At 42.8% G+C, this 17,854-nt stretch overlaps 1 protein-coding gene across 1 annotated transcript in view; it reads left to right on the forward strand.

Annotated features, from left to right (window-relative positions):
* The window catches only part of LOC126263399 (short stature homeobox protein 2-like), a 122,522-nt gene that overhangs the window by 15,398 nt on the left and 89,270 nt on the right, over positions 1 to 17,854 (forward strand). Inside the window, exons 2-3 of the mRNA XM_049960494.1 lie at positions 10,850 to 10,953; positions 11,020 to 11,175. Coding sequence (XP_049816451.1) covers positions 10,850 to 10,953; positions 11,020 to 11,175 — 260 coding nt within the window. The remainder of the gene's footprint in view (positions 1 to 10,849; positions 10,954 to 11,019; positions 11,176 to 17,854) is intronic.

Below are 17,854 nucleotides of genomic sequence, written 5' to 3' on the forward strand. Positions count from 1 at the left end.
GAGATGCTAGGACGACATCTAGTGTTGTTTCCAGGAGGGGTGACCTGTGGGACGGGGCTAATGGCGCCTTGAATGGAGATTGTAAATTGACGCCACTGTTGGCGTCGACACTTCAGAAGCTCCGGTGCAAGAATGTGAGGCTATACCCCAGCAGCTGCTCGACTACATGATCCAGAGTATGCCAACCCGTTGTGCGTCCTGTGTACGTGTGTATGGTGACCATATTCCATATTGATGTAGGGGTACATGCGCAGGAAACAGTGGCGTTTTGTAGCACATGTGTTTCGGGGCGGTTTTCTCAACTTATCACCAGTACTTTGGACTTACAGATCTGTGTAGTGTGTGTTCCCTATGTGCCTATGCTATTAGTGCCAGTTTTGTGTAGTGCCACGTTGTGTGGCACCACATTCAGCAATTTTCCTTAATTTATGAGCGTGAGTGTATGTGTCATTAATGGTACAGAGTATACAGTTTTGATGGACACAGGGGTACATGTCAGTGGCCTCAAGAGATTTAGCACGTAAGCAGCGCTGGAACTCACTAGGTTACAAGTTGCGTAGAGTAGGGAAAAATGATATAAGACCACTTGGGTCAGCACTGATGGATTTTTCGTTTGAGACAACTGAGTTTAGACAATGTGCGGAAGTGGTGCCTGATGTAAGCGAGGGCAACAGAATGATCCTAAGGTTAGAGTTTCCGCATCAACGTCATGCTATAATTGTCGTTTGACGACTCGTAGTAGAATCTTAAGCATGACTGCAGCAATAACTGTGCAGACTTAATACATGGAATAAAAAACAGCCACCAGTTGCGGAAGGTAGTAGTCAAAAGCTCTTGACCTATGTTTCAACCCAGATAAATGAGCTTTCTTCACAAGTGTTATTACCTACAAATAAGTACATACAGATAAATGCAACGTTCAGAAAATTAGGATTCTATTAAAAAATCATACATACAATGAGTTGTTGTTGTGGTCTTCAGTCCTGAGACTGGTTTGATGCAGCTCTCCATGCTACTCTATCCTGTGCAAGCTTCTTCATCTCCCAGTACCTACTGCAACATACATCCTTCTGAATCTGTTTAGTGTATTCATCTCTTCGTCTCCCTCTACGATTTTTACCCTCCACGCTGCCCTCCAATACTAAATTGGTGATCCCTCGAAGTCTCAGAACATGTCCTACCAACCGATCCCTTCTTCTAGTCAAGTTGTGCCACAAGCTCCTCTTCTCCCCAATTCTACTCAATACCTCCTCATTAGTTACGTGATCAAACCATCTAATCTTCAGCATTCTTCTGCAGCACCACATTTCGAAAGCTTCTATTCTCTTCTTGCCTAAGCTATTTATCGTCCACGTTTCACTTCCATACATGGCTACACTCCATACAAATACTTCCAGAAACGACTTCCTGACACTTAAATCAATACTCGATGTTAACAAATTTCTCTTCTTAAGAAATACTTTCCTTGCCATTGCCAGTATACATTTTATATCCTCTCTACGTCGACCATCATCAGTTATTTTGCTCCCCAAATAGCAAAACTCCTTTACTACTTTAAGTGTCTCATTTCCTAATCTAATTCCCTCAGCATCACCCGACTTAATTCGACTACATTCCATTATCCTCGTTTTGCTTTTGTTGATGTTCATCTTATACCCTCCTTCCAAGACACTGTCCATTCCGTTCAACTGCTCTTCCAAGTCCTTTGCTGTCTCTGATAGAAGTACAATGTCATCGGCGAACCTCAAAATTTTTATTTCTTCTCCATGGATTTTAATACCTACTCCGAACTTTTCTTTTGTTTCCTTTATTGCTTGCTCAATATACAGATTGAATAACATCGGGGATAGGCTACAACCCTGTCTCACTCCCTTCCCAACGACTGATTCCCTTTCATACCCCTCGACTCTTATAATTGCCATCTGATTTCTGTACAAATTGTAAATAGCCTTTCGCTCTCTGTATTTTACCCCTGCCACCTTCAGAATTTGAAAGAAAGTATTACAATCAACATTGTCAAAAGCTTTCTCTAAGTCTACAAATGCTAGAAACGTAGGTTTGCCTTTCCTTAATCTTTCTTCTAAGATAAGTCGTAGGGCCAGTATTGCCTCACGTGTTCCCATATTTCTACGGAATCCAAACTGATCTTCCCCGAGGTCGGCTTCTATCAGTTTTTCCATTCGTCTGTAACGAATTCGCGTTAGTATTTTGCAGCTGTGACTTATTTAACCGATAGTTCGGTAATTTTCACATCTGCTTTCTTTGGGATTGGGATTATTATATTCTTCTTGAAGTCTGAGGGTATTTCGCCTGTCTCATACATCTTGCTCACCAGATGGTAGAGTTTTGTCATGACTGGCTCTCCCAAGGTTGTCAGTAGTTCTAATGGAATGTTGTCTACTCCGGGGGCCTTGTTTCGACTCAGGTCTTTCAGTGCTTTGTCAAACTCTTCACACAGTATCATATCTCCCATTTCATCTTCATCTACATCCTCTTCCATTTCCATAATATTGTCCTCAAGTACATCGCCCTTATATAGGCCCTCTATATACTCCTTCCACCTCTCTGCTTTCCCTTCTTTGCTTAGAACTGGGTCTCCATCTGAGCTCTTGATATTCATACAAGTGGTTCTCTTTTCTCCAAAGGTCTCTTTAATTTTCCTGTAGGCAGTATCTATCTTACCCCTAGTGAGATAAGTCTCTACATCCTTACATTTATCTTCTAGCCATCCCTGCTTAGCCATTTTGCACTTCCTGTCGATCTCATTTTTGAGACGTTTGTATTCCTTTTTTGCCTGCTTCATTTACTGCATTTTTATATTTTCTCCTTTCATCAATTAAATTCAATATTTCTTCTGTTACCCAAGGGTTCCTACTAGCTCTCGTCTTTTTACCTATTTGATCCTCTGCTGCTTCACTATTTCATCCCTCAAAGCTACCCATTCTTCTTCTACTGTATTTCTTTCCCCCTTTCCTGTCAATTGTTCCCTTATGCTCTCCCTGAAACTCTGTACAATCTCTGGTTCTTTCAGTTTATCCAGGTCCCATCTCCTTAAATTCCCACCTTTTTGCAGTTTCTTCAGTTTTAACCTACAGTTCATAACCAATAGATTGTGGTCAGAGTCCACATCTAGTTTATTAAAATATGCAATAAAAAAAGTCCACTTGTTATCATACATGCAAGCTGAATAGACAGGCGCAAAACACAGCAGAGTGGCCGTGTGGCCAAATGCCTATCATTGGCACCGATACATTCCAAAAAGTCCAAAAGTTATTAATTATAAAGGTAAGCCACAAATTACGTTTTACGTGCTGATCATGACGTGCCGCCAATAGATGTAGTCATAATTAAAATTGACAATCGTAAAAACAGCCATCTCGCTTTGTCCTACATACAGGGTGTTTCAAAAATGACCGGTATATTTGAAACGGCAATAAAAACTAAACGAGCAGCGATAGAAATACACCGTTTGTTGCAATATGCTTGGGACAACAGTACATTTTCAGGCGGACAAACTTTCGAAATTACAGTAGTTACAATTTTCAACAGCAGATGGCGCTGCAAGTGATGTGAAAGATATAGAAGACAACGCAGTCTGTGGGTGCGCCATTCTGTACGTCGTATTTCTGCTGTAAGCGTGTGCTGTTCACAACGTGCAAGTGTGCTGTAGACAACATGGTTTATTCCTTAGAACAGAGGATTTTTCTGGTGTTGGAATTCCACCGCCTAGAACACAGTGTTGTTGCAACAAGACGAAGTTTTCAACGGAGGTTTAATGTAACCAAAGGACCGAAAAGCGATACAATAAAGGATCTGTTTGAAAAATTTCAACGGACTGGGAACGTGACGGATGAACGTGCTGGAAAGGTAGGGCGACCGCGTACGGCAACCACAGAGGGCAACGCGCAGCTAGTGCAGCAGGTGATCCAATAGCGGCCTCGGGTTTCCGTTCGCCGTGTTGCAGCTGCGGTCCAAAAAATGGCTCTGAGCACTATGGGACTCAACTGCTGTGGTCATCAGTCCCCTAGAACTTAGAACTACTTAAACCTAACTAACCTAAGGACATCACACACATCCATGCCCGAGGCAGGATTCGAACCTGCGACCGTAGCAGTCGCACGGTTCCGGACTGCGCGCCTAGAACCGCGAGACCACCGCGGCCGGCAGCTGCGGTCCAAATGACGCCAACGTCCACGTATCGTCTCATGCGCCAGAGTTTACACCTCTATCCATACAAAATTCAAACGCGGCAACCCCTCAGCGCCGCTACCATTGCTGCACGAGAGACATTCGCTAACGATATAGTGCACAGGATTGATGACGGCGATATGCATGTGGGCAGCATTTGGTTTACTGACGAAACTTATTTTTACCTGGACGGCTTCGTCAATAAACAGAACTGGCGCATATGGGGAACCGAAAAGCCCCATGTTGCAGTCCCATCGTCCCTGCATCCTCAAAGTACTGGTCTGGGCCGCCATTTCTTCCAAAGGAATCATTGGCCCATTTTTCAGATCCGAAACGATTACTGCATCACGCTATCTGGACATTCTTCGTGAATTTGTGGCGGTACAAACTGCCTTAGACGACACTGCGAACACTTCGTGGTTTATGCAAGATAGTGCCCGGCCACATCGCACGGCCGACGTCTTTAATTTCCTGAATGAATATTTCGATGATCGTGTAATTGCTTTGGGCTATCCGAAACATACAGGAGGCGGCGTGGATTGGCCTCCCTATTCGCCAGACATGAACCCCTGTGACTTCTTTCTGTGGGGACACTTGAAAGACCAGGTGCACCGCCAGAATCCAGAAACAATTGAACAGCTGAAGCAGTACATCTCATCTGCATGTGAAGCCATTCCGCCAGACACGTTGTCAAAGGTTTCGGGTAATTTCATTCAGAGACTACGCCATATTATTGCTACGCATGGTGGATATGTGGAAAATATCGTACTATAGAGTTTCCCAGACCGCAGCGCCATCTGTTGTTGAAAATTGTAACTACTGTAATTTCGAAAGTTTGTCTGCCTGAAAATGTACTGTTGTCCCAAGCATATTGCAACAAACGGTGTATTTCTATCGCTGCTCGTTTAGTTTTTATTGCCGTTTCAAATATACCGGTCATTTTTGAAACACCCTGTAAAATAATACACATATTAAATGTGGCGTGTGTGATCAGTAAAGGATAAAACATGCAACTGACGGAGCAACATTCAAGTGCGAAGATAAATTGAGAAAACTGATTACTTTGTCATTTTCGTTGGTAATTACTTGCAGTGTGACTTGACCAGCGTGTGAGGGACGACATTCCAGGGTTCTGATGTTGCCTTCACAGCTACCGTAGGGACCTCGAGGCCCACGAAGGCCCCACCGTACTTCTCCCGCAGCAACTATCCCCTACTTGTTGCCATTACCCCTACACGTTCTACAACAATAAATTGAGCAGCTACGTGTTTTTTATCCTTCTGCAAGACACTCAGGTCTCTGCATCAGTTTTCTTGTGTGGAAGATCTAAAATTGCCTTCTAATTTATGGTATTCATTTTAAAAAGGCACTTATGGAAGACGATGCCTAGGGATGAGTGTTGCTCCGCGTTTTTTGCCCAGTCTAATTTCATCTGTTTTACCAAGGAACTTTTTGTCTAAACTTATCATTGCTCCTGAGGCCTGACTGTACTGGTCCAGTGCAGTTCCCAAAACATTCAGATCTTTTCTGCTCCTGATTAACACACCTGAGTCGTCAGCAAACGCGTTTTTAACTTTTTTAGTGCCCATAACGGTGATGCCTTCCAAGTCACTTTCTAACATCCTTAACAACGGGTCTAACGTTATCACAAGGAGCTACACCGATAGCGGGCTTCCTCGTGAAAAACCTCTTTCAATGTCGATTCGTTTTGTGCACTGGCCATTAATAACTACACTCCTGGAAATGGAAAAAAGAACACATTGACACCGGTGTGTCAGACCCACCATACTTGCTCCAGACACTGCGAGAGGGCTGTACAAGCAATGATCACACGCACGGCACAGCGGACACACCAGGAACCGCGGTGTTGGCCGTCGAATGGCGCTAGCTGCGCAGCATTTGTGCACCGCCGCCGTCAGTGTCAGCCAGTTTGCCGTGGCATACGGAGCTCCATCGCAGTCTTTAACACTGGTAGCATGCCGCGACAGCGTGGACGTGAACCGTATGTGCAGTTGACGGACTTTGAGCGAGGGCGTATAGTGGGCATGCGGGAGGCCGGGTGGACGTACCGCCGAATTGCTCAACACGTGGGGCGTGAGGTCTCCACAGTACATCGATGTTGTCGCCAGTGGTCGGCGGAAGGTGCACGTACCCGTCGACCTGGGACCGGACCGCAGCGACGCACGGATGCACGCCAAGACCGTAGGATCCTACGCAGTGCCGTAGGGGACCGCACCGCCACTTCTCAGCAAATTAGGGACACTGTTGCTCCTGGGGTATCGGCGAGGACCATTCGCAACCGTCTCCATGAAGCTGGGCTACGGTCCCGCACACCGTTAGGCCGTCTTCCGCTCACGCCCCAACATCGTGCAGCCCGCCTCCAGTGGTGTCGCGACAGGCGTGAATGGAGGGACGAATGGAGACGTGTCGTCTTCAGCGATGAGAGTCGCTTCTGCCTTGGTGCCAATGATGGTCGTATGCGTATTTGGCGCCGTGCAGGTGAGCGCCACAATCAGGACTGCATACGACCGAGGCACACAGGGCCAACACCCGGCATCATGGTGTGGGGAGCGATCTCCTACACTGGCCGTACACCACTGGTGATCGTCGAGGGGACAGTGAATAGTGCACGGTACATCCAAACCGTCATCGAACCCATCGTTCTACCATTCCTAGACCGGCAAGGGAACGTGCTGTTCCAACAGGACAATGCACGTCCGCATGTATCCCGTGCCACCCAACGTGCTCTAGAAGGTGTAAGTCAACTACCCTGGCCAGCAAGATCTCCGGATCTGTCCCCCATTGAGCATGTTTGGGACTGGATGAAGCGTCGTCTCACGCGGTCTGCACGTCCAGCACGAACGCTGGTCCAACTGAGGCGCCAGGTGGAAATGGCATGGCAAGCCGTTCCACAGGACTACATCCAGCATCTCTACGATCGTCTCCATGGGAGAATAGCAGCCTGCATTGCTGCGAAAGGTGGATATACACTGTACTAGTGCCGACATTGTGCATGCTCTGTTGCCTGTGTCTATGTGCCTGTGGTTCTGTCAGTGTGATCATGTGATGTATCTGACCCCAGGAATGTGTCAATAAAGTTTCCCCTTCCTGGGACAATGAATTCACGGTGTTCTTATTTCAATTTCCAGGAGTGTATTTTCGTCGAAATCTCTCTCACCATATTCCCCATTACTATTCTGTTTGAAAAACCTATTTTAAACATCATCTTGAATAGGTATGTATGACTCACACGGTGAAACCACGACGCCATTTGTGCTATCAAATGATCTGTGTTGCACTTCTTGTCCGTTCACTTTCTATTTTGCTTCTTTTTTTTTTCTTTTTCCACAGTCCAGTAGACATTCTTCCTGTTTCATCTGTGTTCAGTTTTTGACAGGCCCTCTTACCACAAAATCTGAGGGGGGTGCGATTGGGAGTTTCGCTTGTCAATATTTCTAAAATAACAGATTGTCTCCACAATCAAACCACACTGAGCCGAATGAATGGCCTTACCGATACCTCGTCACCTCTTGGCACAGTAGACGAGAAATCGGCACCGATCGATAACAGGCCTCAGTAGCGTACAGAATAGCGACTTCAGCTACCAAACCGAAAATGATGTCAATACCGAGGCTAACCTTCCAAACCGAACGGTAGGGCGATACAGAATAAGTTTACAGGTTGCGCCTGCCACCGCCAGCAGTAAGTTCCTCACGGGAGTTGGTGCAACAGCCCCGCCAACCTGTCGTCTATGGCAGTCCTACTGGGATTTAGTTCCTCAGTGCCAGCTGCCGTCTGGCACCTGGTAGACAGCGAGTGGAGTTCTGCCCACAGCTGTCTACCCGCATTGCAATGGAAGACGCATGCAGAGCCGTGGGACCACCAGGGCTATACGCCACCAAGGGCCTTGTGTCATCATTGCAGGATGCCTACTCAGCATCTAGGGTGGAAGCTATCGCCTGTAAATAAGCGCCAGCCAGGGGCAACAGAGCGAGGCATGTTTGCCTATGCCAGCCGTGACACGTCATGTACCGGGAATAAATAAGTGAATTTTTTACTGTCAACAGTGTTTCCACAGGGCCCATCAGCCTGTCTCCACCACCTTCTCAATCTCAACCCCCTGAGTGCAACTACAGTCTCCAGAGTAGTGTCTGAATGGTCATCACAACTGGGCACTCTTTATAAGAGTTTGCTATGCAAATGGCCCCACAATTGGCGCCAAAAATGCAATAAAATAAATTCAAAAGTTATAATTACATGCAAAAATTGACACTTATTATTGTCATTCACAGATCAACAATACAAATACAATCTCATAATCCATTAGACTGGCCATGGACATGATTCAGTAACTGAGAAAGTTATCAGTGGAGATTAACCCCATCATCTCACAACTTGATGAATTTGGCGTTATTTGCCTGTGGCTGATGCGACGTTGGCGTGGTGTGGCAATCTCCTCTGGTGTAGTGTGGTTACGGGTTAACAACCAGCAGCCTTCACCCCCTGTGCTCCACGGCTTTGAAGTGGCGTCCTTGGCGGCTCAACTCCACACTTCCTGCTCCACCCGTCTCTAGGTTCAAACTTCTCTTTCTCGATTCTGCTACTTAGTTTTCTAACAGACTTCGTGAATTATTTCTTTCCATCAGTTTGAGTGATATGTTCTGACACTGAGAACAAGCATGAGAGGAATTTGTTCATAAAATAAAGAGTTTGGTAAAAATCAGTTCATTAATTTTCATTACTTAACACATCGGCTTCATTAGATGAATTTCGACGTCTTTATTGGCTCAATAACTAGACGTCTATTGCTGCTTGTACGAGGAGAAACAGCTTTTTGGTTTAAAATATATACGTTGAAGTAACTTGTTGCAGGCATTTTATCTTTCACATAGAGTATTTAATCTCTTCTTTATGAGACATCACAGTTTCAACATTCACATGTGTCTGAAACTCAGAATACGACATGACACACAATCCAACAATTTCCCGTCAATTTCTCACAACTGCTTGTCACAACTACTCGCTAAGAAGAACAAGGAACCTCCTTTCCATAACAATTGTATTACTTATCAATACACTTTTCTTTGAACCTATTTTTTTAAAAGATTGTAATTAACTATTTTAATGTCGATGACAGAAGATGGAAATAAAACTGAATAAGTAAATTTCGAAATAAATCCAACCTATGATAAATAGTTAAGTTTGTTGAAAAATAATGAAATTAATTTAATTTATGTTAGATCCATGTTTGGACACATATTCTGTGTATAATAGTATAAAACTATTTTACTGATGTCATTAAAAATAGACGAAATGCGGAATTACAAGTTCGAACTTCTCTGTATCGTACAGCGTGTCGAATAATCGATTTCTTTGAATGTGTTGAAAAGTACTATACGTAGTGAAAGATGTTCTAGTGACCATTTCCATTACAAGGTAGAGTCCTCCGTGGCAGGAGAGGCAGCGTTGTTGTGTACATATAGGACGCCTATTATCTGCAGTGATTCACACAAGGGGGCTATTTCAACATAATATTGGTGCACTGAGATGAGACAAGGAAAACAGAGGCGAATGCTTATATATTCAAGTATTGGGCCACAGGGGAATCCATCTAATATGAAATAGAAAATGAGGATGCCATTAAGTGATGTCAGTCGACAAACGATTGATCTATGTCACTGAAAGTTGAAACTGAATGACCGTTGTCCTCTTCTTTCCAATAGACTGTCCATTCCTCACCGCTCTCCGACTGATCGCTCACTGATCATTTCTCAACCGACATTTGTACCACAGTCCCGGTCTGCACTTCTGTTCATTTCCTCTCGCTCTGTCCTTCAGAACACTGAATTTCCTGTCGTGTAATCTTTGTCATTGGTGGGCTCAATTTCCAATGCCATCCAACGCTGGGTAACACACCTACCAGTTTTCGTGGAGGGCCCAAAAATTCCAGTCCTGCGGCATCTGACATGTAGCCTGGGAATTCGCGCATTGCTCTCACTGTGAGCTATGTTGCTGCTCTTCCCATGGCTGGTGATGGCCCCCTAACGGTCAGATTTTCTTGTAAAAATGGCCAATAATGCGTCCAGCTGAGCTGGATTTCAGACCACCAGCAAGCCCGCTTGTTTTTGACGGGAATACCTGTAAGTCTCAGGCAAGTGCTCTACCAACTGAGCTACCCAAGCACGACTCACGCCCCGTCCTCACAGCTGTACTTCCGCCAGTAAAGCTGTGAGGGCGAGGCGTGAGTCGCGCTTCGGTAGCTCAGTTGGTAGAGCACTTGCCCGCGAAAGGCAAAGGTCCCGAGTTCGAGTCTCGGTCCGGCACACAGTTTTAATCTGCCAGGAAGTTTCAAAACCCACGTAGTTAGAATTTTGTGTCTTCAAACATAAACGTTTTACGTGCGTAACATCAAATTATTAACACATTAAGTTATGTGTAATTGTAAAGCAATCAGACGTTACAAGCTGTTTTTTTACGTGGAAGATCGATTGTTTGAAGAACCTAGAGTTTGGGGTTTATTGATTTGATTAGAAACCGTTTGTGAGGCAAGGTTGCAAAGGTTACTGGTACCTATACTAAAGTAAATGTAACTCTAGGAGGCACATGTGTTGCGGGTGGTGTCCAAACTGAGCGCAGTGTGTTACGGTTGTTGTGCCCGCAGGTGGCGATCTGGAGGCGGACGTGGACCCCGAGGAGGCGGAGGAGCTGTCGGCCAGGTCCCGCCTGCAGCCGCAGTCCCAGCTGAGGGGCAGTCCGCCGCCCCCGGTGCCCACAGCCTCCGCCGCCTCCGCCTCCAGAGCCTCCGCACCACCCCCGCCGCCTCCCCAACAGCAGCAGCAGCAGAACAAGCAGCGCCGCAGCCGCACCAACTTCACGCTGGAACAGCTGAACGAGCTGGAGAGGCTGTTCGACGAGACGCACTACCCGGACGCCTTCATGCGGGAGGAGCTGAGCCAGCGCCTGGGGCTGAGCGAGGCCAGGGTGCAGGTGAGTCGTGCATGCACTAAAAATGTAGGCCAAAACTATACAAACATAAAATAATACGAACCAAAATCAGACAATAAAGGAAAATACAAAGTATTAGCGAAATCATAAACCTTAAACAGAAGTAACAATAAGGGTGCGTAAATTCGCTTCCCTGCCACGGGCCAACCTCACTGACTTAAAGTTGTAAAACAACGACCCTAGGCAGCCTCATCAAGCGCTGAAAAGCATGTCACATCAGTCCAAAATGTTACGGGTCTGGATTAATAAGAATTAGAGAAAAGTTAAAATGGTGGTTTCTGTTGTGTTGGCACTAGTTGAGGCCAAAATGCACGCGTTTTAGCTCACGCAGGCTGGCGTGAGGAGGGAAGAACTATACTGACGTAAGGTCTGGAACGTGACAAAGAATTAGAATTCAGAAAGCGGACGTAATAAGTTTGATATTCAACTTTAATCCATTAATGATGAACGTCGCTCTTGACGGTACATGAGTCACAATATTATCTGTTCAGAATACACTCATAGTAACTGAATATGGCGCCATGCTAGGTCGTAGTAAATGACGTAGCTGAAGGCTATGCTAAACTGTCGTCTCTGCAAAAGAGAGCGTATATAGACAGTGAACCATCGCTAGCAAAGTCGGCTGTACAACTGGGGCGAGTGCTAGGTAGTCTCTCTAGACTAGACCTGCCGTGTGGCGGCGCTCGGTCTGCAATCACTGATAGTGGCGACACGCGGGTCCGACGTATACTAACGGACCGCGGCCGATTTAAAGGCTACCACCTAGCAAGTGTGGTGTCTGGCGGTGACACCACAGTTTCAATGCTTCAGGTGATCTAATTAGCTTCCAGCCCCCCCCCCCCCCCCACACACACACACACACCTAACTCTGTACAATGGACGGAACGTTCATACTACCATGTTAAATGGTCAGAAAAGCCCTTCTTTGGGATGTTGTTCAACATGTTTGCCACATTGGCTTGAATGCGGGTTATGCCGGAAAAGTTTTGACCATTCATGCGAACGATTGCAGTTTCTTGTTTTATAGTAGGTTCATATTGATAAAACCAAGTAGACAGCCGTGATGACTTTTCCAGAAAAGAACTGTCCGTGTTTCGCTTTTATCAAGTCGTGGCAGACACCCACGTGCCATTTTCGTTCAGAAGACAAGGTGTGCGGAATAAATTTGTCGCCGGCCGTTGTAGCCGAGCGGTTCTAGGCGCTTCAGTCCAGAACCGCACTGCTGCTACGGTCGCAGGTTCGAATCCTGCCTCGGGCATGGATGTGTGTGATGTCCTTAGGTTAGTTAGGTTTAAGTAGTTCTAAGTTCTAGGGGACTGATGACCTCAGATGTTAAGTCCCGTAGTGCTTAGAGCCAATAAACTTGTCACTCACTTTTCTCCTCCTCAAAACATTACGGGGAATGCCTACAACACGTTATTTAGAGATGTAGCTCCGTTGTGTTCCGTGAACCAACAACTCAACTTGCTACAGCCGCACATCTATTATTTGACATTGCCTGTTCACAACTGACTGGTCGAAACCCCGTCTTTTTTGTGAGTATACAGTTGTTAGTTCCAGCTGCCACCACGTTACTGCGCTCATGCCACTTATATGCCTGGAATAAAATCAGTCACGGAAATTTCTGGACGGAATGTGTACATGAGTATTCGCTCAGTGTCTTTAATAAAGACAGTGACGACAAGTAATTAAAAATTCATACATATCCGTACAGAATTTTGATCCGTTACTTACGATTAACACCCCTGATCAACTTTTGTTTTTTATGTTGCTTTTATTTTTCGAAACATCTAAAACTTTATATTGTAATTAGTCCCTCAGTAAAACATTGGAGAAAAAGGAGACAATAGGGGCTAGAAAGCAGTAAACCGGATTTTGACTTTTGATACGATCATTACGAAAGGATTTACTTATTTCCCAAAATGGGGGCTCCATTTAAATTCTGCCAAAAGTTTGAAAGACTTCATCTTCTTCAAGGAGGCACAGTGAAATAAAGAAAAATACACTTCACACGAGACAGTTGGCACGAAGGCAGGACGAGGAACATCTGTGTGCTGAAGGTGTTGTCTGTGTTCTGTGTCCTGACGACCACTGCCCCTTACGCTCCCAGGCAGTTGGTATGAGACATTTTTTGAGGTTCGAACATGCAGACGTCCAGCCACTCCGAGTTTACAATAACATTTTGGTGCTCAGTTACACTGTCCCGATTCCCATATATTCAAATAATTAGACAGTGCATTTGGAAGAGACCAGCAGTCATTGTGATGAACTCATGGCCCTTGTCTCCTTGGGTCTTAATAGGGTTCTGTCATCCATTACTTTGGACAGAAGCTCACAAGGTCGACTACAAATTAGATGCCACCATTTTTCAAGTGCAACTAAGTCGTGCAGGAGCCACGTGAAAGTCGTGCAGGAGCCACGTAACAAAAAGTCACCACATCCCCTCCAGTATCTCCTCAATTGCTCTGTGATTCATTCAACTTACTCTCCGATCTCTCTGACCTATCGTGAGATTATCCACACACACAGTATCACCTTTGCAAGCATAGAAATACTCATAAGTGTAACGGAATGTTGTCTATGTGTCTATCACCCAGATTTAGTAGCGCATCAATAATGCCTCTGCCTTTTAAGTGATTATTAATGCATTGTTTTGTTCTGTGATGATTTCTATGCATCTCTGTTAGTGTCTCTCTCTTATGGAGGAAGTATTGCTGAATCCTTGAAGGCTGCTTTCTGCTGTATGAATTAAATTTGTCTCAATATATCCAAATTCATTACAATAACGCATTTCATATGTTGGAATCTCGGTTCACACTTAGTCTCCAAAGTAGTTCTGCTGGAAGTCTCTGCAAGCAGGTATGAAACCAATAGCTTTCCACTATCATCACTGAGAAAGAGAAAAAAATCACTTTCCCTTTTATCACATGCAACTTGAATTAGGACGAAATTGGATCGCCAAAGCACCATAACTTATTGTTAGCTCATGGCTAGTGTTAAGTGGACAGATAAGAAAATCTATGAAATGGTCATCCCTGAATCTATGAGAAAAGAAATCTGTGGAAAATACTGACTAGAAGAAGAGACAAGAAGAAAGGACATGTGTTGGGGCCAAACTTTCATGGTACCAGAGGGAGTTGAGCCCATTGTGTGCAAGTGCTACACTGAAATGAAGAGGAAAGGGGAAGTTGTTAGAATCACCACACACTGATAGCTATGTCATGTTGCTGAAGGAGGGACCCTAGTATTATATGAAAATTCCTGCCTAGAGATTCAAATTTCATAATCTAGATTAAATGGTGATCGGAAGAATAGCTAACACTATCATCAAGTGAGGCTTGAACACAACTGTCCTGTACTAGATATGGTCCTTACCCAGCCAATTTCAGGAGCACCTACAGCTCAGAGTAGACACTGAGCTATAGTGAAACTTGACTTTTTCACATACATATCAATTCTGAAGGTGAAAGGAGAGTAGCTACAAAGCAGGGCTATCAGACTATTTCTGCATTTAGCCTCACACTACACAAATATGTACCCTTAACCCCATTTTATACCTTCTGTAACCCCTTTTCTTTACCAAATCACGTCAACTTCTCGTTTTAGTTGTCTCACACTAAATTACAGTAGTGTCATGATATATTTAAAGTAAAATCTATGATTCCATAAATATGCCAAAGTATATCATACAGAAATGTACAAAATCTATTAAAAAAAACTATAAGTCTCCCACCTGCGATTCTTTAAATATCGATCTCAATTGTGTAAAACAGTTCCAAATGTCTGATTACTTTACAAATGAGTTAATGTGTTAAAATTTTGATCTTGAGCATATAAGCGAGAAATAGTTCGGAAAATTATGTTTAATATTTGTTGGGAGTCATGAAGGGCTCACATTATCACACACAGAATAACTACAGTCTGGCTAATTTGCTTTCTGTTTTAAGCAAAAGCTAGTTTTTTCAACACCACAATATTTGTGATGATCTTCTGAACCATATGTCTATAAAAATATAAATTTGTAAGTACATTCAGTGGTATATATAGATACTGTCTACAAAATGTGTTGGAAACAATGTTAGTAGTAAAGAAATAATGAATTAAAATGTCATGTCTTATGGCAGCTACAGTTTTACTGCATGACAGGTGAAAATGTAGTAAGCGACAAACTTTTTTCCTTAGGTATTGTAACTTAATTATAACTGTTCTAACTTCATGTCTATATATCCAACAATGTGTCAGCATTTTATGCATATCTCTTGATTTAAAGAATAAGTATATGATTATGAAAAACCGATTTAATCCCAAATAATAATATAAGCTTAGGAAAGCATTCAAACAGATGAAACTTATGGTTTCTTGATCCACTAGGTTTATGGCTTCATCATTAGGTAATGTACCATCCTATTTGAATAAAGATCAAATTAAGAATATCAAGAAGGTTTTCTCAGAAAATAGAGTAGCTCTAGTTATAAGCAGAGGAGTTTATCATGATTAAGAGCAAAACAATCATTAATGAGGATGTAGCAGCAGTATCTATACAGAAGACAGAAATGTTGCTTAGTAGACAAATTTTTATAGATATCACTATTTCAGATTGATTAAAAGAACTAATGTATGTTTTTACTATAATATTATAACACCAAACTGTGAATACAATATTGAATTATGATATAAAGATCCAGATTTATACATATATAATACGAAAAATGAATATTTATGCACAGATATGAATGAAAGTTTTAAGAAAGTTGAAAAGTTAATACAGTGGAAAAATTATGAAAGAATTTATGGAATTCATAACTAAAATGTGTAACTATAAAGTTCAGGAAAAAGATGTTACTATGGTAAAAGGTGTGTTATAAATAATACTTCATCAAAGATTGTACAATTGCTTATTCAATGTCAAAGAGCCAAATAGATTTATGACAATAATAACGAATTTTTAAAAAAAATATATTATACACTATAGAGGTGTATAAAAAACTCTATATCCAGTCACTGCAGAATAGTTTCATTAAATAAAACAGAAACTTCACAATGCAGTCATTACAAAAAATTCAGTAATATGAATATTTAAAATATGTCATTTACATTGCTCTGCAAACTTCCATAAATCATTTTCTTTCCTTTAACAAACCTATAGATTCCTCAATCTTGGAGTTCTTTTATACCTATCTATCCCCATAAACACCAGCTACTGTGTATTCACGCAACAGAGACAGACAAAATAAACATTTATCAAATTTTCCTCATCCTGCTTGATCATTTATATACATTGTAGACAACATGAGTCCTATCACATTTCCTTGGTACATCCTAAAACCAGCTTTACATCCAATTTTGTTCTGATAAGAACGACATATCAAGCTCTATCTGCAAGATAACAACCTGTGTGCCAATGATATCACACTTTGAATTTCATGGGAGTGAGCTGAGTTTGACAAGATCTCTATTTGCAGACTCCATGTTGATTTTTATAGAGGAGATTTTTATACTCCAAAAACAACATAATACATTATCATAAAACATGTTCTGTAATTCTACAACAGATTGACATCAATGATATATGAAATCCATCTGTCCTATGTGCCTTCTTGAAAACGGCAATGACCTGCGCTTTTTTCCAGTCACTAGGTACACTTGGTTGATCCATCGACCTACAGTAAACTGCTAAGCAAGTTCTTTCGCATAATCTCTATAGAATCCTAAAGGTATCTTATTTGGTTCTAATACCATTCCAATATTAAGCAATAATAGATGTTTTTCTGTTGCAGCACCAGTTGTCTAAATGTTTGAAATTTCAAAATTCATGAAGGCATGGGAAAGACCCACCTTGGTTCAATAGCTGTGCTAGAAAACTACTACGTAAACAAAGACAGCTTCTTCATAGATGAAAGAAGAGCTAAAACTTAGTAGAGACACAAAAGCTGGACGAAGCAGAAATGAGCGTAAGGAGAATATGAGAGGAGCGTTCACGACTTTGTCAGTTAAACTAAAAACTCTAAGATGTTTTGGTCTTACATAAAATCAGTAAGTGGCTTGAAATCATCTATTCAATAGCTTAGTGACCATAATGACACCGAAATGGAAAATGACGGAGAGAGCCGAAATACTGATTTTGTTCTTCCAAAACTGTTTTGCAGTGGAAGATCGTATTACAGTCTCTTCTTTCAACGTTATGAAACACATGAAATGAATTCGCAGTTACGCATGATGGCTGTTGTCGCCACAGTGCCTGTTCCTTTGGAGATGAACACATCCCGAAGGGAAATTTGTATTGTAATCAGAATAACACAGGCAATGCAATATTGTATTTCTCTGCCAATACTGGGCAAGCGACTTTCAAATACAGTGTCTGACCTGTATAGGAATATACATAATGGATGTACAAGTATAGATCGTATATGCATGATTGGTGACATAGAGTCGTGCACGTGTCGCTAAATGGTAAGGTGACAGATCGCGACAAGCGGGAAATCCGGGTTCGAGTCCTGATCCGGCACAGATTTTCATTGTTGTCATTCCATTCTATGCTGATTATTGTCGTTATTCGCAATTGCGAATTCATTTCATGTCTTTCAAACCGGCTGTAGTCGCCAAAGTGCCTATTCCTTTGGACATGCATGCATGTCATAAGGAACTTTTCATTGTAATCATA

This window comes from Schistocerca nitens, chromosome 6 (genome assembly GCF_023898315.1).
Source record: "Schistocerca nitens isolate TAMUIC-IGC-003100 chromosome 6, iqSchNite1.1, whole genome shotgun sequence".
Lineage (NCBI taxonomy): Eukaryota > Metazoa > Arthropoda > Insecta > Orthoptera > Acrididae > Schistocerca > Schistocerca nitens.